Below are 25,582 nucleotides of genomic sequence, written 5' to 3' on the forward strand. Positions count from 1 at the left end.
GGGATTACAGTCATAAGCCATCATGCCCAGCCCACTTTTTTTTTTTTTTTTTTTTTTGAGACGGAGTCTCGCTCTGTTGCCCAGGCTGGAGTGCAGTGGCCAGATCTCAGCTCACTGTAAGCTCCGCCTCCCGGGTTTACGCCATTCTCCTGCCTCAGCCTCCCGAGTAGCTGGCGCCTGCCACCTCACCCGGCTAGTTTTTTGTATTTTTTAGTAGAGACGGAGTTTCACTGTGTTAGCCAGGATGGTCTTGATCTCCTGACCTCGTGATCCGCCCGCCTCGGCCTCCCAGAGTGCTGGGATTACAGACTTGAGCCACCGCGCCCGGCCACATTTTTTTTTTTTAAACAGGTCTTTATCTTTTGGAGATACATGCTGAAATATTTGTGTATGAAATGAAATGTTGTCTGGGTTTTGCTTTAGATAGAGAGGAGATAATAGATGAAACAGACAACTTATTAGTTGGTCATTGTTGATACTGGATAGTGAATAAATGGACTTCTTTATACCATTTTACTTTCATACTTTATTTGAAACAGGATCTTGCTATGTTGCCCAGCTGGACTTGAACTCCTGGCCTCAAGAGATTCTCATGCCTCAGCTTCCCAAAGCTTTGGGATTACAGACATGAACCACCATACCCAGCCCATAATAGAAAGTTTTAAATTTTAAAATAAAAGTATTCATAGACTTGGCTATATGGGTCCTGGTAATGCAAACTAGTGAACATAATCAGATGTTTCAGTCTTTCCCTGTTGGTACTGCTTGCCCTCTGAGCCCATTTCCTCTCCTGATCGTCACCTGCTATTTCCAATCAACAGAAAAATAGAGTAGCCTACATAGATATATAATGAGTTTATACTAAGAGGGAAATTTTAATATTATAAAGAAGTCTATACAGATTCTGGAGAGCAATCCTGAAGAGAAGATTGAGGAAGCAAATCGATTAATTAATGTAATAGTGTGCTCAGTATGCAATAGGTAACATTTTATGATACGGTTGAATTTCTGGAAAGGTATCTTATAAATATCAGACCTTATTTAAGGAGACTTCCACTGATATAATCTGCCTTTCTCTCTCCCCCTGACTTTATTGCTGCCCATCTGTAGTTTTGATCTTTTTTCTCTAGGATTCTTTGCCTAGAATTGCATGGGCCTTCTGGATCTGGAACACAGATAAAGGAAGAGGATGAATGTTTTTCAGATGTTATCCCTTGCTGGAGTGATTGTAAATTCTAGCTTCTGTAGGGGGGGTAGGTGGGTGGGTGTGTGTGTGTGTTTAAGTTAATTAGCCTCTTCCAAACATAATACCTTGCCTTTCAATCAGTTTGGGACTTCCTTTATCTCTGACTGGCTGCAGTTCAGGAAAGAATATACAGCAGAGACCTAGAAGTTTCATTTTTTTGTTTGTTTGTTTTTTGAGAGGGAGTCTGGCTCTGTCTCCCAGGCTGGAGATCTCTTCTCACTGCAACCTCTGCCTCCTGCATTCAGGTGATTCTCCTGCCTCAGCCTCTCTAGTAGCTAGGACTACAGGCGCCCACCACCACGCCCAGCTAATTTTTGTATTTTTAGTAGAGATGGGGTTTCACCATTTTGGCCAGGATGGTTTCAAACTCTTGACCTCGTGATCTGCCCGCCGTGGCCTCCCAAAGTGCTGGAATTACAGGCATGAGCCACCGCGCCTGGCGGAGACCTAGAAGTTTTATGTCAAATTTTGTCTCTGCAGTTTTCTGAGGAATTAGTATGTGTGCTCAAATAATAGCTAAGTATTAAGTTCGAAATTTTCTTCTTTTTTTTTTTGAAACGGAGTCTCACTCTGTCGCCCAGGCTGGAGTGCAGTGGCCGGATCTCAGCTCACTGCAAGCTCCGCCTCCTGGGTTCACGGCATTCTCCTGCCTCAGGCTCCCAAGTAGCTGGGATTACAGGCGCTCGTCACCTCGCCCGGCTAGTTTTTTGTATTTTTTAGTAGAGATGGGGTTTCACCGTGTTAGCCAGAATGGTCTCGATCTCTTGACCTCGTGATCCGCCTGCCTCGGCCTCCCAAAGTGCTGGGATTACAGGCGTGAGCCACCGCGCCTGGCAAGTTCAAAATTTTCTAGAAAAACAATCATAAGGTAGTTATGCCTAGGATGTTTTTGAATATTGGTACAAGAACAAATGGGTAGCTACTAGATTTCTGTTTTACTTTCATATTCAGATGTAGGAAGAGTTGGAATTCAAAATGTGAAAAGCCGTCTTGAATCTCAGTAGATTCTTAAGAAATTCTTAATTCATTGAAGAGCCGTTGGTCATGTGTGTTTTTTGTCAGGGGCAGGTGTGTGCATGTTGTTTTTAAGAATTCAGGGATGTGTATGAGACTATCATTGCTTCTACAAGGCTGCTTAATGATAGTTTGCTGCTTGGCACAACAGGTGAAAGGGGAGCCCTTTCTAGAGCAGGGATCTTGGTTTCCCTTTTTCCCCTTAGTAGTATCATTCCATGTATTTACTAGGATATGCATTGTTTAGTCCTGTCTTGGCTAAATAGATAATGGTCCTTAAGGACGTAAAATAGAAGGATATTGTGCAGAAGAATTACTAATTCTTCGTAGTATATTTTTTTTACTGTATTTTCCTCATCAACAGATGGAATATTTTTAAACTTAGAAGAAAAAACAAGCATTTTTCTCCAAAAGATTGAGAACCACTGCTTTTAAGTTATTAATGGTGGTCTACAATGGATTTGTTAAAAATTTGGGGCATGGATTTTTTTTTTTTAATGTTATTATTATTGGTTACTGGATATTGGAAAAGGAAATACAGTATTTGAAAACAATAATGTTCAGGATTTAGAAGTATTTTACTGAGGAAAAATAAGTTTATAAATAGATGTTTTAATGAAAAGGAAAATAGCAAATTTATGGAAATCCGAGATAGTCTGTGTTTTGCTTCACTCTGTTGTTTAGTGCTAGAATTCTGGGCTTTGTTTGGGGTCAAACTGATATGACAGGAAAACTAACAGGTTATTAAAAGAGACAGTAACATAAATGGGAAAGTTTGAATATGGTATATGGTTGTAATTATATTTTGTATGAGAATTAAAGCAGTTTATACCAGTTGTATTCCTAACTAAAAAGTACTATTTTATCAGTTTCCTGAGACTAATTTATTATAAGTTAATTAATGACATGAGCATTTTGGCCCAAATACAGTTGAAATGTTTATTGAAACTGGATCAAAGATGAGCATATGTGTCAAGGCTTTAAAAACATTTTTCATATTAAGATTTCCAGAGAAAGTTTTTGTAATCTATAAGTTAAATACTTTAATGCTTTAGATGGCGGCAACTGTTGAAGGTCCTGGATCTCATAACAAGCCACTAGCTAGCTGATCCAAAGACATTGGCCTCATGGGCTTCTAGGAAGACAAATGTGCTCACCATTTCAAAGATTTTATTTTGCTCAGTAACCTACTAGACGTATATTAGTATTTGTTTGAGTTGGTCATTGTTTTCCATTGCTGTTACTTTTTTTTTTTTTTTTTCTAATTTTAGAGACAGGATCTCGTCACCCAGACTGGAGTGCAGTGGCACAGTCATAGCTCACTGCAGTCTCAACTCTTAGTTAGACTCAAGGGATCAGGATCCTCCCACCTCAGCCTCCTAAATAAGTAGGACTACAGGTATGCACCACCGCTCCTGGCTGTCTTATTGTGTTGCCCAGGGTGGCCTCAAACTCCTGGCCTCAAGTGATTCTCCTAAGTCAGCCTCCCAAAGCACTGGGATACAGGTGTGAGCCACCCTGCCTAACCCCATTGCTGTTAAAGTTTTTCTTTGTTTGTTTTTTAGACAGGCTCTGGTTCTGTTGCCTAGGCTGGAGTGCAGCAGTACAGTCTCAACTTACTGCAAGCTCCATCTCCCAGGCTCAAGCCATCCTCCCACCTCAGCCTCCTGAGTAGCTGGGACTGCAGGTGTGCACCACCACGCCTGGCTACTTTCTTCGTAATTTTTTTGTGGTTCAAATAGGAATCTTCCACATGCACCCAAAATATTTTTGGTTTGTGACACTTAGTGTTGTTATTGAGTCATTTTTCCATTGGAAGGTGTGCCTCAGAGTGGGTGAGCCTTTTTGCCCTAAGTCTGTCAGCACTCTAAGACTCCAAGTACTCTAAGAGGTTGCTCACTAAAAATAAGAACAGCTGGTCATCTACCTCAAATGTGAGCCATCACTTTTGTGATATAATCAGTCCTTATCTTTAGTACACAGATTTATGGAATATCACACTCACTGTCTGCCTGCTTTGGGGTGTTTCTCCTGTGTCATTCATTTTTGGATATTGGCATATAACAAATATAGGAATGCTATGTCACAACTGTGGGTTATGTATATACTAGCAGTTAGTTCTGCTCTAAGGAGAAATTTGCATTCCCAAGAATGCAAGAAATTTATCAACAAACTTGTGTCATAAAAATAATTTACAGTGATTTTTTTCTTAAAATGTTTCAATGATTAAGACTTTTTTAATAACCATAAGTGTATAATTGTAAAACCTAAGCATTACTCAGCAAATCTAGCAATTGTGGAATTGCATAAGCTTTTTATTCGTTGGAACTTTTGCTAAAGAATGATGACCTTTGATTTCCTGTCACCATGACCTATCATTATGATAAACATGCCCCTCTTATGTGTCCTTATACTCATTATAAGGATAAACAAGGGATAGCTCCACCCACCAGATGTCGTAGACACAACTGGTATTTTGGGGATTTTGCTGTAAACCAATCCTGGGAGGAAGAGAGGTTATAGATAAAATAAGATTGGCCGTGAATTGATTGTTGATTAAAGCTGGGTAGGGACCATGGGATTTTCTCTGGTTTTATATTTATTTGAAGTTTTTCACCTTAAAGTTTTGTTTTTTTTTTTAAAGATAAAAAAAGCATAAATAGTGTAAACAAAGTTTTGAAGAAGAAAACAGGTTAGCAGCTAATTAACAAAAAGGTTCTTGTTCCATTCGGGCAAAGGAGTTTGGACTAGCCCAATAAGCATTAAGGAAACCATTATTTGTAGATGTCAAATAATGGAATGATAGTAACCAAAGTTATGTTCTAGAAGGGATAACATCATGGAAGAACGTAGAGTAGATTGGAGGGTTCACACCCCAGATGTAGTGAGACCGGTTCACTGCTATTACATAATGCTACCTTGAAATCATAGGGAGGCGACTGATGTGGATTTCTAAAAGTCTGCAAAAATTTCAAAGGAGAATAGCTCTTCACTCAGACTCTCAGTCAGTTGCTAGTGCCAGCACAACAAAAAAGGGGTTTTTCCTTCATTTGGCCAGGGCGTGGATTTGGACCATGTGGGTGTCAAAATGAAGTATACCAAGTGATTTTGTTCCTATAGTGAAAATAAAGTCCGTATTTTGTCTCCTGTCTTTTAGTAAATCAGTATAGATAAGTCTTTTTTTTTTTTTGATGGAGTCTCGCTCTGTCGCCCAGGCTGGAGTGCAGTGGTGTGATCTCTGCTCACTGCAAGCTGTGCCTCCCGGGTTCACGCCATTCTCCTGCCTCAGCCTCCCAAGTAGCTGGGACTACAGGGGCCCCCCACCACGCCCGGCTAATTTTTTGTATTTTTAGTAGAGATGGGGTATCACTGTGTTAGCCAGGATGGTCTGGATCTCCTGACCCCCTGATCCACCCACCTCGGCCTCCCAAAGTGCTGGGATTACAGGCCTGAGCCACCGTGCCCGGCCAAGTCTTTTTTTTTTTTTTAATTATTTTCTTCTTTATTTTTTCCCACATGTTCTAAGATAAGTCTCTTATAATGTCTAGGTTTCTTTCCAAAGGTGATTAAAAATGAAGCATCATATTTTATACTTCTGAGGCAGAACTGCTAGAACAGAGTCTTGATTATCTGTTTGAAACGAAGCACTCAAATCTTCTAGCTTACTTGCATTTGCAATCAGACCTCTACAGATGCCAGCTAGATTACAGATGGCTAGCATAAGTTTTTTCATTATGGAAAGAAGAAATTTAGAGCTTAGTGCAGTCTATTAAAAGAATTGAAGATTATGTCAAGGGACAACTATAAGAAAATACTTTGGTTCTGAAATACTGCTTCAGCTAGGGTTTATTTTGAAGCTCCCAGCCCAAATTTGTAGAAATGCAACCAAGATCTAATATTTAGTGTGTAAGAATTTTACAGAACATCCAATCAGTAGTAGTCTTAAAAGAGAATCACATAGACTGAAGCAGGCAGATCACCTGAGCTCAGGAGTTCGAGACCAGCATGGTGAAACCCCATCTCTACTAAAAATACAGTAATTAGCTGGGTGTGGTGGTGGACACCTGTAATCCCAGCTACTCAGGAGGCTGAGACAGGAGAATCCCTTGAACCCGGGAGGCAGAGGTTGCAGTGAGCCAAGATCATGCCATCGCACACCAGCCTGAGCAACAAGAGTGAAACTCCGTCTCAAAAAAAAAAAAAAAATGTGAATCACATACATAAACATTGGGAATTTGCAGATAACTTTCATTTTAGGGTTTCTGAAGTGCTGTAGTGTAATCTTGGCTCACTGCAACCTCCACCTCCCGGCTTCAAGCGGTTCTCCTGCCTCAGCCTCCCAAGTAGCTGGGATTAGAGGTGACCACCACCATGCCTGGCTGATTTTTGTGTTTTTAATAGAGACGGGATTTCACCATGTTGACCAGGCTGGTCTCGAACTCTTGACCTCAAATGAGCCATCCGCCTCAGCCCCCCAAAGTGCTGGGACTACAGGCGTGAGCAATCGTGCCCGGCCCTAGGGTTTTCTTTTAGAATGCAGAGAATCTTCTATGGAAAAGACTGTATGAGGAAAGTGAGAATTGAAGTTATTTTAAGACTGGGCGTGGTACTCATGCATGTAATCCCAGCACTTTGGGAGACCCAGGCAGGAGGACTGCTTAGAGCCCAGAAGTTTGAGACCATCGCCGGCAACATAGTGAGACCCCAGTCACTACAAAAAATTTTTTAAATTAGCCAGGAGTGGTGGTATGCACCTGTAGTCTCAACTACTCAGGAAGTTGACATGGGAGGATCCCTTGAGCCTGAGAGGTTGAGGCTGCAGTGAGCCATGGTCATACCACTTCATTCCCGCTGGGCGTTAGAGTAAGACACCGTCTCAAAAAAAAAAAAGAAAGAAAGAAAGAAAAATTCTTTTAAGGAAATTATTTAAGGAAATTTAGTCTTCTCCCATGTTTATCAAGAACCTAAATGTTTGAGGAAATGTAAAATGGTTTTAACTTTATGGAGGGTGGTTTGTTGTCACTAATAAATATGTCCATGCCATTCTAGCAGTTTCATTTCTAGGAATTTGTCCCAATGAAATATTTGTGCATGTGTATAAAGAAAGGTATAAGTACGTGATCGTTCAACACAGCATTGCATATGTGATGGAAAAGCAGCAACAATCATAAACATCCACCTGCAGAGGACTGGTTTAAATTACAGTAGATGCATAGACTAGAATACTTGCTTAAGAGGAATTAGTGGTTTTGTACATGCTCATGGAAACATATCTAAAACTTAACTGCTGAATTTTAAAAAGCAGTTTACAGAGCAGTAGGGTTATCACTTACATGAGAATTTAACTTCTACTTTTTATGCTTTTGTAATATTTGCATATTTTTCCAGGCATTATTTGTATTGATATAGCCATTCATGGGGGAGGGGAACACTATTGTGCATATTAGAACTATTAAGCTGTGAGTTGTTGTTGATACTGATTTTTCTGAGACAGAGTTTCGGTCTGTCACCAAGGCTGGAGGGCAGTGGCGCGATCTCAGCTCACTGCAGTCTCCGCCTCCCAGTGTCGAGCAATTCTCATGCCTCAGTCTCATAAGTAGTTGGGATTACAGGTGTGCACCACCATGCCTGGCTAGTTTTTTTTTCTTTTTTCTGTAGTAACTGTGTTTTGCCATGTTGGCCAGACTGGTCTCGAACTGCTGGCCTCAAGTAATCCACCTGCCTTGGCCTCCCAAAGTGCTGGGATTACAGGCATGAGCTGCTGGGCTGGGCCAAGCTTTAAGTTCTTTTCCTGCTGTATACTTAGCTACATGGTTTGCCAGATGATCACAGAACATGTGTAGTCAGGTTTTTTTCTGTACTTTGAGGATTCTTGCTGCCCATTGGCCTTCATTTTTCATAGTATTTTTCTTGAGACCAATCAATGATAAGCTTTGTCTAAGCTAATTTAAAAGGGATTTATAAAAGAATTTATTTCTATAAGAGACTCCTTCACTGGTAAACTATGGAATGGGTTAGGGATTTCTTCCATTCAGGCGAGGGTGGTGTTTTCCTTCAGAATTTGACTCATTAATTGTTAAAGACACACTTTGTGGATTTGTTTGTTTGTTTTTTGAGACAGATTTTTGTTGTTATTGCCCAGGCTGGAGTGCAATGGTGAGATCTCGGCTCACTGCAACCTCCTCCACCTCCCGGGTTTAAGCGATTCTCCTGCCTCAGCCTCCCTAGTAGCTGGGATTAGAGGCATGCGCCACCGTACCCAGCTTGTTTTGTATTTTTAGTAGAGACAGGGTTTCACCATGTTGGTCAGGCTGGTTTCGAACTCCTGACCTCAGGTGATTCCCCTGCTTCGGCCTCCCAAAGTGCTGGGATTGCAGGCATGAGCCACTGCGCCCAGCCCACTTACAGGATTTTTTCCCCCTTCATGGTTGTATAAATGCAATACTTGGCACATAGGCAAACCTAAACAGTTTGCAAGTTGCCTACCCTTTTCTACTTTGGATAAAATAAACCTCTTAAAATAGCACTTAACATAGTTTATATTTGTATATATATGTATATTAATAGTAATTACTTCATGTTTGTTGAATGAGTGAATGACTGAATGAATGAATGAAAAAAGTAGCAAATCTACATAATATAAATCCCAAGACAGCCAGGAATTTTGTCTAGAACTAATTGTCTAACATAGCACCAATTGGTACTTAATAAAAACAAGGCTGGGCATGGCAGTACGTGTCTGTGGTCCCAGCTACTTGGGAGGCTAAGGTGAAAGGCTCGCTTGAGCCCAGGAGATTGAGGCTGCAGTGAGCTGTTATTGCACCAAAGCACTCCAACCTGGGTGACAGACCCTGTCTCAAAAATAAAAATAAAAAACACTTAGTTATAACTCAGATGTTACTATCTGAGGTAAGTAGTAATTACTATAATAAACAGAAGCTATACATTAAAATCTTAATTATTTTTCCTCTGAACTCTGCTACTGTAGGTATGTAGTAGACTTCATACAAGCTAATCTTTTTGTAGCTCTGTTTCTTCATTTCTGTTTCTTCATCGGTTGGAGAAATTTTACCTAAATTAATGAAAGTAAAAATACAGATATTAATGACTCATAAATGTGCACAACCCACCTCATCTATAGTAAGTAAAAGTGGCTCCCATTTTGGGGTTTGAAAGTGAAGAAGATCTGAATTCACAAAGGAGGCACGTGTAGAGATATGAGAAGTTCTTTTCCTACTCTAGTTTGGTACGTTGGTCTCACACATGTTCTGAGCCTAAGAACACAGTAGGACAGAACCTTCAGAAAGTGTTGAGAGAGTAACTCTGTAAAGAGGTTTAGTCAGTCTAAATTATTGGAGGGCATCATTTTTATTTGGCACTTAGAAGTCTAAAATCTTCCTGATTCTTGTTAAGGTTACAAAGAGTCTGTATTGTTGGTTAGTTTAGCAGTAAATACCTTTTTATCATTGTTAAAAGGGTTGTAAATAAAATATTTCTTTTTCTTCAGTGTTAATTTACAATCATATTATTTAGATAATAATAATTGTATCATTTGTGGTATGTAATCTTATCCTACTGCCACTCCCTTCTTCTGCTGCACATACCACTAAGTATGACTTGGTCTCTATAATACTCACTAATTATGAAGTTTTTTATGGAGAAGGAAATTCTTAATATAGACTAAAGTAGGATTTTTTTAAGTTGTCTTTTAATGGCCTTTTATTCTAGTAAACTTAGATTTCTTACAGACATCAGTTTATTATGCCAAGCTCAGTAGCTCCTAGAGTGAGTGTAAATTTAGGCAAAGGAATAAACTGGTATTGTAGAAGGGATGGGGGAAAAGGAAATTTTTATTTTTGCTTTAAATGACTAAATCATGGTGTTTCCTGTCTCTCAGTGCTTATCCCAATCAGTGTTTCTCTCTTTTCTTTTTTCCCTTCAGTCCTCAACCCCTAAATTCTTTGCTTGTATTAATTTGCTTCAGATTATAAGCCTAGTGTATACTGTTCCAAATACATGAACTTTTCACTGTATCTCTGAGTGCTCTTTTAGATTTCATCTCTTTGTTTTCCAGTAACTCATATTTGTTTCTTCTAATGCTTCACACTTCTCTCTCTTTTTTTTTTTTTCATGTTTCTCACATTTTTTCTTTCCACATTATCTGCTGTAGCAAACTTGAAATATATGCTTTTGGAGAAGAGTGAAAACAGTGTTTAGCCATATTCCAGTTATTAGCAGCAGCTCCTCTTTCTTCACGTATACTCAAAGGGACCAGAAAGTTATTTAAGGTCTTAGTTGCTACAAATGCTAGTCCATGTGTGCCTATGAGTCAGCACAACAGGTTTTTTTGTTTTTGTTTTTTTTTGGTTTTTTTTTGGGGGGGGGGTTGGTGTTTTTTGTTTGTTTGTTTGGTACAGGTGAGAAAACAAGACTGTGAGACATTCTGTGAATTTCCTAAGCTAGTTGGCAGCAGTGCCAGGATTCATAGAAATTTGGAGCAGGAAGACACACAATGAAGATTTTACTTTGAGGAATTTAGGGATCATCTATGTAAAGTGATTTTTCTGAGGTTACTAATTATGTTGTAGACTAGAACTCAAGTCTCCTAACTCCTAATATACTGCCTTTTTTTATTTTTTTTTAGGAGATGAATGTTGCCCAGGCTGGTCTTGAACTCCTGGGCTCAAGCAATCCTCCTGCCTCAGCCTCCCCAAGTGCTAGGATTACAGGTGTAAGCCACTGCACCCAGCCTCTAATAGTGCTTTTTCCTAGCATACTTTTCTTCTCCTAAGTTAAAAGGCTGTTTGTCATGGTACAGCTACAGTGATTTTACTTGAGATATTTGACTTTGACATTCATTCTCATAAAAGTTGGTCATGTAGATAAAAAGCAGTCGTATATTTATTGTATTCTGGACTGTTCTGTGATTTAAAATGTAGAGAGTAAAAATCATCATACCAGAAAACCCAATATTCTTTCCCCATTTCCCCTTTTTACTATTTTGTAAAGTCATTCAAAAGATAAATCAAAGAACTATAGATGTATTTAAGAAGAAATTCAGCCTATATGTAATAAAATTTTGAATAGTCAAGTTCAGAAATTGGATTTTTAAAAAATTATTAGCTACTTTAACCCTTTTGAAATAGTCCCAAAAAGTGTTTTTCTCTTCCTGAGTTAAATTTTTTCATTTATTGACCTATTAAAGTTTTTTTAGTGCTTCAGAGCTATTTTGTGTATCTGTTCATTTTCATTATTTAGTAGTATATAGAAGTAGTAGATTGGGCTAAATAGATTTATTTCAGGATATATCTTAGATATTTGTGTTTTTTCATGAATCCCAGTTTAAGGGTTATTGCTTTCAAAAGGAAGAAATTTGGTTAGTTATGACTTTTGGCTAGTTGACGTTTAGAGAACTGCTTTATACAGGATCTTTTATTTATTTAATGAGAAAAAAACAACTTTTTATAATTTTATAATTGTGAAAAACCTGATACCAAAACTTCTGAAAAAGAAACCAGGCCTAGGAGATGAGGAGTCAGTCTAGAGAAGATTATTAAATTGAGGATATTTTTAAGTTAGTTTCTAAATTAGTAAATTGTGGCTAATAAGATGAAAATAATCTGATCCTTTAGTAAGATCTGAAGTACTATTTTTGCCCTTCAAAAAAGCGGTTGTTATAAGTACTATTTTTGTGAGATGATACTGCTCAGTCTACCTTGTATGTCAGCCTAAGCAAGATTAGATTTTCTCTTTTCTGTAATAGATGCCAATATTTAACATTGACTTTTATCTAATTTCAAAAAATCTCTGAAATATACTTTCTGTCTCTGAATTAGAATGTGTGTATATTTGTCTTTACTTGAAATATTATAGCTGGATGATAGATTTCAGAGCAATTTTTGTGCTTAGGGAAGCCACTACCTCCCAAAAAGGTTTTCTTATGAGAATGAGGAAAATAAGTATACATTGTCATATTTATGTTATTAAGTTGATATGCTTGGATAATTGTATTTATAAAAGTAAAAAATGTTCAGTATTTTATCTAAAATGTAATAATGGATATTGTACAGCCAAAGAAATTAAAAGAAAAAGGACACTTCGAGAAAATGGCTTGTTCTTATGTATCTGAATATATACTGTGTTCACTTATGTTTTGTCAGATACTGAAATTGAGGAAGAGAGATTTGGTGTTCTGTTGGTTTATGGAGTGAGTTGATCAGAGATTGCTCCTTGGCTGAGTTGCTGTCTGCATAGGCTGTTAACAATTGTTTCTCTGGCAGCAGATCTTGTTCATCAGGATTGCATCATTTCTGGGAGAATGGCCAAGGTCCACAGCCTCAGTACAAAGACTGTCTGAAGCATATGAGGCCTGTTCTCTTTCTGAAGCGGCACTCCTCTTCCTGCCAGTCCTCTTCACAGGATTACTGAAGCAGACTTGTTCTGAATTTCTTTCATTGGATTGGTTGTTTATTGGACTCTTGTCTCCCAGCTGCTTCCGCCTCACCTGTCTGATGCAATTTCTTCTTCTGAAATCTCTGTTGGAATTGTTCATAAAACACTTTTTGTTTGTCTTCTCTGTGAGTGACCAGGGAGATCATACAGGTCTTGTGCTTTCAGCAAGTCATATAGAGAAGAGACTGTCAGAATGATGATATAGAGACTGTTGGCCATTTCTGAACCCAATTAAAAAGATGGGGTCTTAAGAAACATTTCTGTCATGTTCTATCTAACATCCTTTCCCCTAGAAACTCTATGTAAATGGCACCTCCTAAAGAGAGTACTCGGTACTACTGGAAGGTACAGGCTGTCTCTGTTTCTGAATCCGAGAACTTACTAGTGTTCCTGTGGTTTCTGATGGATTGTTGAGGAAATAGTTAATAAGAATTTGAAATTGTGATGCATTCATTTTCCCCATATTGTGCACTCACATCTATTTCTGTCTTTTCTTCCTTTCCTTTTTTCTTTCTTACTTGCTATTGCTTGTCCCTTGATTTACTTTATTTCTTCCTTCCTTTTACTGTTACTTTGATACTTTTTCTTTCTCTAATTCTGAGTATACTATTTTAAATTGTTTCTAAAAGATAGCTTATTTTCCAGTTTTTTTAAATTAGAAATCATAAAACATCAATGTAAATAAAATGCATGTGTTCTAATGCTTGGTAACTGGAATCCTATGAACAACTCTTTTCATGTTTATGAAATGTTAATCTTTAAGCTGTTAATAACTCTGGCCAGTGTTAAATTTGACTTTTTGGAAAAAACACCAGAGACTTAAAGGATACTGATCATTTTCCCCGCAAAGTCCTGGATCACCTATTTTCCCTTTCTTTTTGGAAGGTAGAAAATTAAGCCCCATTTTTTAAGCATGTTTCCATTTGACCACACATAGAAATGACTCCCTTTTATCATTCTTTTTTATAGTAGGACAAGAAACTAGATGGTGTGGAATGAAGGGAAAGAAAGGAGTAATAAATATGGACTTGTAATTTAATGGCTGATGATGGGCCCTTGTCTGGCTGGACAGCTGTCGGACATCGGGTTAAAGAAAGATCTCTGAATTTGAGAACTGTTCAGTGGAGAAGGGAATCACCTCTTAGGAGAGAGAAAAAGAAGGAGTCCCTTGGAAAATGAGAGAGAATTCTAATTTGAAGGAAGGGGAAGAATTAGCTAGTGACATAAGTATTTACCATTTATGTCAAATAATTTCCTTCCCTACTCTCTCATTTCTGGCTTTATGAAAAAATAAAAGATTAAGGGCAAAAAATTCAGTGCTAGATGGACATAGGGTGGTAAACAAGATAGTACAGATGTAGGATGGTAAACAAGATAGTATACAGAAACAAAATTATTAATATAGCTATAGAATTCCATTCTGTGTGTTGATCAATGTTATTTCTTTCTATACTAATTTGTGTCTCAACCTTTTCTAGGTCTTCAGAACTACTAGCAGATAATTTGGGGGGACTTCATATTCAGAAGTCTATATAAAGGTGACTGACCCAAGTAAATCCTTTTAATTTCTGTTTTATTTTTTGCATTTTAATGACTGCTGGAATCATGTTGTAGTAAATGGTGATTATAATTTACTTAGCAAATATTTCTTGAACTTCTTTATGTGTCAGTTACTGTTTTGGCCATTGGAACTACAGCAGTGGATAAAAATCCCTGTCCTCACAGAGTTTATATTCTGGCAGGAAAAAACAAATTATAATAAGAAAATACTGCATTTGGATGATCTGTTAAATGTTCCTCAGTTAACATTTTAATAGTGACATTTTACAGAGAGTTACTTAGGGAAGGAACTATTCTTAGGGTAATATTTGAGAAATTTGGGGTTATTAACAGAATTTGAATTAAGAAGCCTCATTATTATTAAAATGTTAGAATGAGATGGTCAAGCTAACCTATTATAGTTGCTTTCATCAGAAGAATGAAGCAGTCATGTTAAACTAGACACAAGGAAAAAGGAATATTTTTTATTAAACAGAAATTTATGGTTACTGCCTTAATTTTTTTTTTTTTTTTTTTTTTTTGAGACAGAGTTTCATTATTGTTGCCCATGTTGAAGTGCAATGGCGTGATCTCGACTCACTGCAACCTCTGGTTCCCGGGTTCAAGAGATTCTCCTGCCTCAGCCTCCCAAGTAGCTGGGATTACAGGCGCCTGCCATCATGCCCAGCTAATTTTTTTGTATTTTTAGTAGAGATGGGGTTTCACTGTGTTAGCCAGGCTGGTCTTAAACTCCTGACCTCAAGTGATCCGCCCACCTCAGCCTCCCAAAGTGTTGGGATTACAGGCATGAACCACTGCGCCTGGCTGACTTAATGTTTCTTAAAGTTATTTATCAGCTATCCAAAATAGCTGTGTTGGTGTAGCAATCATTTATTCACTCGTTACGATGTTATCTGAAGGAACTTTTCCATCTTTTCCTTTTAGTATATCTTTTAAAAATTGCTCTAGGAAAAATATCAACTATCGTCTTGGGTTTATAACTTGTCTTTTATCTGGAAACTGTACCTTTTTTTTTTTTGGAGACAGAGTCTCACTTTTGCTCAGGCTGGAGTGCAGTGGCCCTGTCTCAGCTCACTGCAATCTCTGCTTCCCAGGTTCAAGCGATTCTTGTGCCTCAGCCTCCCAAGTAGCTGGGATCACAGGCATGTGCCAACATGCCCAGCTAATTTTTGTATTTTTAGTAGAGATGGGGTTTCACCATTAAACTGTGCATTTTTTAAATGGGTGTACAATAGTAATAGCTACAACAAAGGGTTTTTAATAATGTTGAGTACGGTGTTTGGTTTAAGTCTTTTACTGAAAATATAACACAATTCAGATTCCCTTTACTGATCAGTGGAAGTGTGGTGATAATCAGACTTTCTTATGATTATCTGCTCAGACAGCTTTGGGGCTTTTTTAAAAATCTGAATTATACAGTGATACTAATAGAAAGAGTTGTAACCAACAGCCCCCAGTATTTAACTGTGTCTTTTGGGTTTACTTGATGAGTGTTCTTGTTTTATCATTTACAGATTTTACTTCAGTTTCCCAAAGGCTTAGAAGATGTACTGCCAAGGTCTCTGTTTGGATATACTGTTAGGGAAAGGAAACATACATGTGTAAGATTGGCCTAAAGGCAAAAAACTTTTGCTTTTTTCTTTTTTTCTTTTTTTTTTTTTTGGCAACAGAGTCTCACTTTGTTGCCCAGGCTGAGTGCACTGGCACGATCTCAGCTCACTGCAGCCTCCACCTTCCAGGCTCAAGCAATCCTCCAACCTCAGCCTCCTGAGTGGCTGGGGCTGCAAGTGCATGCCACCACACCAGATTTTTTTTTTTTTTTTGAGATGGGGTCTCACTCTGTCGCACAAGCTGGAGTGCAGTGGTGTGATCTCACCTCACTACAACCTCCCCCTCCTGGGTTCAAGCGATTCTCCTGCCTCAGCCTCCTCAGTAGCTGGGATTGCCAGTGTGCACCACTACAGCTAATTTTTGTGTTTTTAGTAGCGAAGGGGTTTCACCACATTGGCCGGGCTGGTCTCGAATTCCTGACCTCAGGTGACCCACCCGCCTTGGCCTCCCGAAATGCTGGGATTACAGGTGTGAGCCACCGCACCTGGCCCACACCAGGTAATTTTTGTATTTTTAGTAGAGACAAGATCTCACCATGTTTCCCAGGATGGTCTCCAACTCCCAAGCTCAAGCAATCCACCTGCCTTGGCCTCTCAAAGTGCTGGAATGACAGGAATGAGCCACTTCACCTGGCCCAGTCATTCCCCAGCCCAGCTATATGTCACCTCCAATTGGGTATAGGAACAGGCGTATTATCATACTCAGATGTCTCACTTCATCATCCAGGCTGGAGTGCAGTGCATGATTATGGCTCACTGCAGCCTCTACCTCCTGTGCTCAGGTGATCCTCCCACCTAAGCTCCCAAGTAGCTGGGACCACAGATGCACATCACCATGACTGGCTGATTTTTTTTTTTTTTTTTTGCTATTTTTGTAGAGATGGGGTCTCACTATGTTGCCTCGGCTGGTCTCAAATTCCTGGGCTCAAGTGATCCACCTCAGCCTCCTAAAGTGTTGGGATTACAGTTGTGAACCACTGCACCCAGCCCACAATTTTTTTTTATTTGCATTAATCTGTGTATATCAAAGTAAGATTGGAGCATCTCAGACCATCTATCATTTAAAATTTACATTAACCGGCCAGGCACGGTGGCTCACGCCTATAATCCTAGCACTTTGGGAGGCTGAGATGTGGGTGGATCACCCAAGGTCAGGAGTTTGAGACCGCCTGGCCAACATAGTGAAACTTTGTCTCTACTAAACGTACAAAAATTAACCAGACATGGTGGCGGGCACCTGTAGTCTCAGCTACTTGAAAAGCTGAGGCAAGATAATCTCTTGAAACCGGGAGGCAGAGGTTGCAATGAGCCAAGATTGCACCATTACACTTCAGTCTGGGCAACAAAAGTGAAACTGTCTCAAAAAATAAAAATAAAATTTACATTAACCCTCTAGGTTGATTCAGTCGGTATCATGTACTTTTCATTCCTTTAACTTTTTTAGTATTAATAATGGTTCTAATGTCTTATTATGAATCAGTGTATCAGTCATGACTCTCTTTGTAGTCTTTTTTGCAACAGTCTTTGTTAAACATGGATCTTTGACGTTCACATTGACTTTATTCCCCCTACATAAAATGCTTTTTTGTTTCATCTTTTTGATGTTTTTTTTACACTACTGTAAAACTACTAATGTAAAGTCACACAAAGAACACTTGTTTCCCTCTGCACCATACCTCCAAATCTCTTAATCTATTTTTGCATTTTTTTCTACTTCAGTAATTTCTGAGTCTTTCTGTTCCCAAATTTCACTGGTTTATGGTCACCATGTGAAGCTGTGCTCATTGCTTTTTCATACACAGTTCGTTAGTCTTTATCATGAAACTGTACTCTTCGTGATTTCGGGATTTTTTTCGTTGTTTTTAAAAAACAATTGACTTTTTTAGAGCAGTTTTAGGTTCACAGGAAAATTCATCAGGAGATACTGAGATTTCCCATACACCCTCTGCACCCACACATGCACAGTCTCCTCCTGGTTTATATTTTTGTTCCTATCTAGCAGCGTATTATTACCCCACAAATAAAGTTGCTAAGATGATTGCATCTTCTCCCAAAATTATAGTTAAGATGATTTAAAAGAAGCAAGAGAGTGTTCAGTGACAAAAGAAGGCAGTAAGAAACAGCTGTTTCCAATCAAGTATAGGCAACAAATTGATCTCTTTTAATTTGGAAGAAATAACATTATTGACTGTTTGTGAAACTGCATATATTTGTGGCCTAGGAAAAAAAATGAAGATCTTGAATTTTTAAAGAGTTTAGGTAAACTAGGATATTTCTAATAACCATCCTTTATCTTAAAACCTGTTTGCTAGATCCTAGGCTGCCAGAAAATTTTGTTTGGGCAGTTTTAGAATGGGGAGAAAGTGTTGGTTAGTGAGATGGGCAGACTCTTCCTTTCCCTTCAACTGAAAAGAAAAACAAAAGTAAGCATAACTTTTTGCCCCCTACTTTGTGAAACATTAATGAAATGCATAGTAAACATGGGACACTGTGGCTATATTTATTTTATAATTATCCCTTAAAAGCCTTGTTCAAGAATGCAGAAAAATATTCAGTAGCATTTAAGATAAACTTGAAGAACTATCTGATAACTAGGTATTTATTTTACTAGATATTTTCCTTTTCTGTTGTAGGATTCCTCATGTCCATAATATGTTGGATAACGCTCTGCAGCTCACCCCCACTCTCAGAGTGGTCAGTCTCCATTAATTGGACCCCGTGATTTCCAATCTCTGCTGTGTTGGACGTCATGAGCATTGCAATCCCTCTGGGAGTCACCACACCAGATACATCCTACTCAGATATGGCTGCTGGATCAGAGTAAGTGCTACTTTCTAGGTTGTAGGTAAATTACCAGTCTGTGTGGAGACAACTTTCTTATGGATAGCTAGTAAGATAATACGTAGTATTTTCTTAACCAGATCCTGTCCCACTGTAATTAACATTAGACCTTTCCCTTTACCCCCATTGAAGCTGGAGGAAAAAAAGGAATTAGAAGGGGAAGGAAGAGTTTTCAGAGGGGTATTTCTGGGCAAATAATTAATAGAACCAAAGTTGCAAAGTAGGAATTCATTTTCATTTATTTTAATGTGTGGGGAAAATTAGAATAAAGTAGGTATTACTACCTGCTTCTGTAGAGTTAATGATTATTCTGGTGGAGGGAGATAAGGTGTTCTTTCCAACTGATTTTCCTTGAAGTCCTCTTCCTATGTACTTCCCATTGTTCTAGAGTAAAGGGGTTGAAACTATGTGGGCAGGTTGCCTAGACCTTCTGACATCTGGGGTAGAAAACATGGAGAGCAGTGGCATCTGTTTATTTTTATAATATTCATTGCCTAGAAAGAGGACCTTCAAAATCAGTGGTACCAAACTTTCTTTTCAGCTAAGAGCAGCTTTAGGAATTCAGTGTTTGTCCAAAGGCCCAATCCCTAAAATTATGCTCTCAATTCTTGAAGAATGTAATTGACAAATGACAATGAAGGTAGGCCTTCATTATACAACTTTTATATATATTATTCACAGTTTTTAAATTTTTAGTCTTTTGTATCCCTTCTCTTTTAAGTTGTCCAAGATTCCCCCTGCTCACAGATTCCCCCTGTTGTCCTTTTACCTCCCTTGTACCCAATCTTCCTTGCTTACAGAAAGGAAGTGGAAGCCCCCTACCTTTCAAGACGAAGTGGCACTACACCAGGATGTGAAAGTCCAGCGAAAGAGACCCAAGGGGCCTAGGGGGCAGCACACCCCCAGAAGCCAAGTCTATTCCAGGCAGTACCAGGGATTAGGGTCTGGGCTGGAAAAATCCTGGTGTTTTGAATATGTTCAGGTCCAGTTCAGACTCTTGATCCCACAGCCACTTCTTGAGTGAGGTGGGTGTTGCTCTAATTCCCCTGTTTCTCTTGCCATTTTCACAGTCCCCGGGGATGCGTCCCCCTTCAGCAAAGCAAAGCAACTGTACCTGATTTCTGGGTTGAATGGCAACCCTGATTTATAGTGGTTTTCTTCCTTAAAACAATATTATTAAAGATTGTGTATATTTCTTCATAAAGCCACCTAATATAACTTACCTGTTGACTGAGTTCCTTAAAGAGGAAGACTTAAAGCTACCCTGAGAAATAGTGTATAATATTCTGGGGTAGTCTAAAATGGAAAGCAGCGTTTGGGCTTTTTCCCATATAAAAAGGAGAAAGGAGGGTTGGGAGTGGGGAAGGGTTGATTTGTTTCTTCTAGAGCTTTTTTCTTCTTTTGTTTTATTTTGGTTTGGGTTTTTTTGCATGCAAAAGGTATTTAGTTATGTCAGTAACTGAGACTTACCATTTTACAACTCTTTCCCCAAATAAAGTACTTAAAACTCTTCCTGCATTAGTAGGTAGCCCAGTTGTATTGTGTTTATAGGTTTTTATAAAGTCAGCTACTAACCTGGTACTATGTAGATTGTCTAACTATGTAGATAGATAGCATTAACATTTGTGAGAAATTTCAGCAAAGAGGTTAAACCAGTAAGTTTGGAATTAGTAGATAAAAGACCCAGAGCAGTTAATCTTACAATTGGTGTTTTCCCCAAAGTATAGACATGACTGCCTGTAAATACTGCTAGGGAGTCCAGGAGTAATTCCAGAAATAAAAATACTTCTGGTCTACAAATGTGACTGCACTGTCTCTGTTAACACCAGGGTATTCTAGGATTTCCTGAAACATTTTCTTTCATGATCTCCAGACAGATTTCTGATACTGTGGTCATAACTGGCTACATAGTTACGCATTTCTACAAAGGGAAAGAATGTCAATAACTAGCTACATACCATTCTGTTAAATTATTAATATTTATTAATGTTTCATCATGCCTATTTCGCTATGCTGGGCACTTTAAGATTAAACCTGGTATTAAGTGCAGCATACTCAACTAGACCTAGACTTCATAGGATTTTAAATCCGATGGCAACTATATGCAATATGCATTTATTTTGGTGTGTGTTTGTAGGAAAATTTGTAGATGTAACAAGCAAAGCAAAGATTTTTCTGAATTTCCAATTCTACCATTACAGAATTTCAGGCGTTTTCCAAGAAATGGCATGATAGCAGCTGGGTTGCATGTTGTGCTTAGAACACAGTTGATGGAGTATATCTGTTGTGAGCCTGGTTTCTGTGTATGTGTCCAATTCAGTGATAGGAGAAGAAAGGCTGTAATTAGATTTGTATAAAGTGTTTGACTGCTAAAGAGATGTAATTCCATTCCAAATTTTTAATTCATATTTTTAAATATAAAACCAGTATATATATCAAGGAATATTTTAGGAAATCTTATAGTTACCTGTCGATGTCTAACTGTGTATTTAATCAGTAACCAATATGGAAATTGCAGAGTTTCTTCATCAGAAGATAAGAGTTTAAATTTTAAATTTAGCATGCACAGCAATGTATTCAATGCTGTGCTTAACTAGAAAGTATTGTGCAATACGATGGCCTTTTAACTTCCACAATATACATTTTATTTTTATTCCCTAGACTTGCACATGAAGTGCATATGTTCATATTTACCCGTTTGGAGATGGGTAAGATACAACCAGCGTAGCTCCATCTCCATGGCCATCTTTGATTTCATGCAACTTTCCTTTTTCCTGTCCCCACCCCCCAAAAAAAATCCATTCCTAGTAAACAGCTATCATGTTTCACTCCATGTGTTCAGTGGTACAAAATCTATATAAAATATATACAGCTTTTGGAATACTTGTTTAGTAATGTACCTAGTAAATTAACAATGTTGTATAAATTTATTACTTTCTTTTAACTGTCCATCATAGAAACTAAATTATACCTTCATTTTATTATTGCTTGTCTGCCTTTGGTTTCATTTAGGAAACCCCACCTGTTTCTTAATACTCAGAGATGATTGCCTCTCAGTGAGCCATGTTCAGATCATCTTTTTCTCAAGAATACTGACCTGCATTCTTGATGTACCCCTCCCCCTGTTCCCATCTTGCAGACACTTTTAAGTAATAAAATGCATGCACCTCACTAACAGAGAATACTTTCCTCTGTCTAAAGTTCTTCTTCACCTAGAAATTTCCTTTGCTGTTATTAATAAGATCCCTTCTCACAGTTTTGGAGCATATAACTGGGTGAGTTGGATACATGTCTCAGAATTTTCTTTGATCCCTCACTTCTCAATTGACATTGCACCACATTGAACTGCACACTTATTCCTGCCATACTATATATTGTATATCTCTAAGCAGGAAAAAATGTCTGTTATTTCAAGCAAACAATATACATTATTTGACTCCCTGAAAGACCCATTAATCTCTAAGTTTGTGTTATACCAATCATCGGAGTTTCTAATTTGTGAATCTGTGTTCTAATTAATATAAATTACAAATTACTATTCTATTCTGCAAAGCTGTACAAACTTTATATTTTTGAATTATCCTTCAGTATTCCTTAAAACCTAACCAGGTAACAATCAGAGTTGAAGTTCTTGCTTCCCATAAACCTGAATTTTATCCTTTGCCATCAAAGCCTTTTTATTGTAAAGGCTTACGTTAATTTTCTAAGTTTGAATACATGTATAATTCTACAATAATACATTGTGCTTGAATAGTTTATTTTCTACTCACAAAGGGTACAAAAAGATACTAAACCAAGCTTCTCACTATGCCTGGTTAATAAAGGTCTCAATTTTCTTTAAAGGACTGAATGTCATCCTCGTTTCTGTAGTGGAAAGAGCATAGACTTTGGAGTCAGACAGACTTTGTTTCAAATCTTAGCTGTGTCAATATGTAACCTTGGGGAAGTCATGTAATTTCACCACCACATCTTCCCCCTCTGTAAAAATGGGGTATATACCATGTTTAGTGGTTGCTGAAATTGAATTAATAGATATATAAAGCACCTAACAAATAATGGGCAGTTCACAATGGTGGCCATTACTGTTGTTATTACTTGTCACTAGACTAACATAACTTTCCAGTTTAGTTTTTATTTTGAAGTTCTGTGGTATTATCATGCAGCTGATAAATTATTTTGTCCTTAATATGCTTGCATGTCATTGGTGGATGAGAAATTATTACTCTAATATTTGAAAGGTGTTGGGGGTTCGTCAAGATGAGAGGTATGATAAATATAAGATGCCATTGTTTTTACCTGTACTTTCTTCAGGGTATCCTGTCTTGGTAGTGAATGGAAGAGGGCCTGGTCCCTGGGGCAGTGCAGAAGGCACTTTCATCATCTCACTCACTGCAAATGTCATGTGAGGTTTCATGGAAGTATTAAGAGATCCAATTAAGAAGAATAGTTCTGAGTCTAAACCAGCCCAGAGTGGCTTCTCTAGGGGAAACTCCCCGCTCAGCTGGTACGTTTGTGTTTGTCATTAGGGACACCTTGTATCTCAGGTGCCTGCCTTCAGACATCTGCCTGTACTGGCTTCATGTTACACACAAATCCACATTTAATAACACTCCTACTGTTATTTATAGGCTTAGTTATGTTAATAAGATTGTTTCACTGAGTTCTTTCTCTTGTCCTAGTGGCTAGTGGTTGTGGAAAGAGGAGGGGTTAGAATGGGAAATGAAGTGTTAGTTTAAGGGAAGATTAGGTGTTATGCTATCATGCATTGCTTTTCGCCTTTGTGCAGCCCTGAATCTGTGGAGGCTAGTCCAGCAGTTAATGAGAAGAGCGTGTATTCCACTCATAATTATGGGACCACTCAGAGGCATGGGTGTCGAGGACTGCCTTATGCTGTGAGTATGCATTTGTTTCTCTCCAGAACAGTGATCTTCCTGGAGTGTAATCCATTCTTATACATTGTGACTTTCTTGAAATGTTTATATGCAGCATGACGAAGTTGCCCCTTTTGCACTTCCCTGACTCCAGCGGACGTCTAGCCCTGCATCATTGTTCTTGTTTTTATGTCCCAGTTGACCTTGGCATTTTGTTTTATCACTTTCCTGGTTGAAGCCAAAAAACGAAGGGTACTACTTTCTTCTTTCTTTCCATATGTACCATACTTTAGGGGAGAGAGGGGCCAGTGTTTGGACACTGTTGATTTAAAAAATCTTATTTTCAGGATCATAATTACGGAGCCCCTCCTCCTCCGACACCTCCTGCTTCTCCCCCTGTCCAGACGATCATCCCTCGTTCTGACCTGAATGGCCTGCCGTCGCCGGTAGAGGAACGCTGTGGAGACAGCCCGAACTCTGAAGGAGAGACTGTACCTACCTGGTGTCCTTGTGGTCTTTCTCAGGATGGCTTCCTTCTCAACTGTGACAAGTGCAGGTAAGATCCTGTTCCATCTAAATTTAAGTCTGGGTTGCTGGGATTAGGGTTTCTTACAAGTAGGGAAAAGCTCAAAGTATTCTTTCTTGTGTTTGTTAATGTAGATGATTCCTTAGTGCTCCTTGGCTCGAATTCTCTGCACTAGGTGAGAATTGCTGACAACAAGGAATGAGAGATTGATGTTAAAGCTATTGAATTTGATATGAAATTTAATGTCCTGGAAACATTTGGTAGGTGGGAGGGAGGGGGTAGCATATGCAGAGACACTTCGCCCATGTGTGCTATGATGTGATGCATGCTGTTGAAAGGACTACTTTAAGTTTATTTTCCCTCTTTAGGGGAATGAGCAGGGGGAAGGTTATTAGACTTCATCGGCGGAAGCAGGACAACATATCAGGTGAGCGGAAGATGGGTTAGGTCCACAGTTTGACATATAAATATTCTGTGATCTGAATGTTGGTTTTAAGAACCCCTCTTGGCCGGGTGCAATTGCTCACGCCTGTAATCCCAGCACTTTGGGAGGCCAAAGCAGGCGGATCACCTGAGGTCGGGAGTTTGAGACCAGCCTGACCAACATGGAGAAACCCCATCTCTACTAAAAATCCAAAATAGCCAGATGTGGTGGCGCATGCCTGTAATCCCAGCTACTCAGGAGGCTGAGGCAGGAGAATCACTTGAACCCGGGAGGCGGAGGTTGCCATAAGCCGAGATTGCGCCATTACACGCCAGCCTAAGCAACAAGAGCAAAACTCCGTCTCAAAAAAAAAAAAAAAAGACCTCTCTTACAAGTTCCCATGGTCCCCCAGCCAGCTCTTTTCACAGAAAGAGATAGGAGTCCTCTCAAGACCACAGTATAGTTCTCCCATTGTAAACGAAATGTATTGGGAACATTGTAGCCCTGTAGCAAAGCATTCCTTGTGAACACCAAAAATATGGATTCCTCTTTTAAAAATTAGCCATTCTCAAATTATTATAGATTGAGTCAGTGAAGCTTAGAGACTGAATACAAGGGGAGAAATAGATACCATGAGGAACAGGGTTTATATGCTTAATGCCAATGACATAGAATCTTGCTTTCATAAGGAAGATGGGTACTTAACGTTGCTTTACAGATGATGAGAGTTAATAATGTAAGTAATGACTTACTGCATGTGGTGCACACCTAAAACAATAAGCTACTTTTAATATACTTTTGAGGCTATTAGTACCTGAACTAATAAATCTTCGTTTTTCAGGTGGGGATAGCAGTGCAACAGAAAGCTGGGATGAGGAGCTTTCTCCTTCCACTGTGTTGTATACAGCAACACAGCACACACCTACAAGCATCACCTTAACTGTTAGAAGAACCAAACCCAAGAAGCGGAAAAAGAGTCCAGAAAAGGGTCGTGCAGCACCAAAGACAAAGAAAATCAAGGTATGTAGGGTAAAAATA

The 25,582-nt window shown here is 38.7% G+C and overlaps 1 protein-coding gene across 1 annotated transcript in view; it reads left to right on the forward strand.

Moving 5' to 3' along the window:
• SETD5 (SET domain containing 5) overlaps positions 1-25,582 on the forward strand; it is an 84,290-nt gene that overhangs the window by 15,991 nt on the left and 42,717 nt on the right. Inside the window, exons 2-7 of the mRNA XM_011952223.1 lie at positions 14,191-14,250; positions 18,516-18,702; positions 23,510-23,615; positions 23,999-24,150; positions 24,489-24,547; positions 25,386-25,564. Of these exons, the coding sequence (XP_011807613.1) occupies positions 18,632-18,702; positions 23,510-23,615; positions 23,999-24,150; positions 24,489-24,547; positions 25,386-25,564 (567 nt within the window). The 5' untranslated portion in view covers positions 14,191-14,250; positions 18,516-18,631. The remainder of the gene's footprint in view (positions 1-14,190; positions 14,251-18,515; positions 18,703-23,509; positions 23,616-23,998; positions 24,151-24,488; positions 24,548-25,385; positions 25,565-25,582) is intronic.

The sequence above is a fragment of the Colobus angolensis genome, unplaced genomic scaffold (assembly GCF_000951035.1).
Source record: "Colobus angolensis palliatus isolate OR3802 unplaced genomic scaffold, Cang.pa_1.0 Scaffold34, whole genome shotgun sequence".
Lineage (NCBI taxonomy): Eukaryota > Metazoa > Chordata > Mammalia > Primates > Cercopithecidae > Colobus > Colobus angolensis.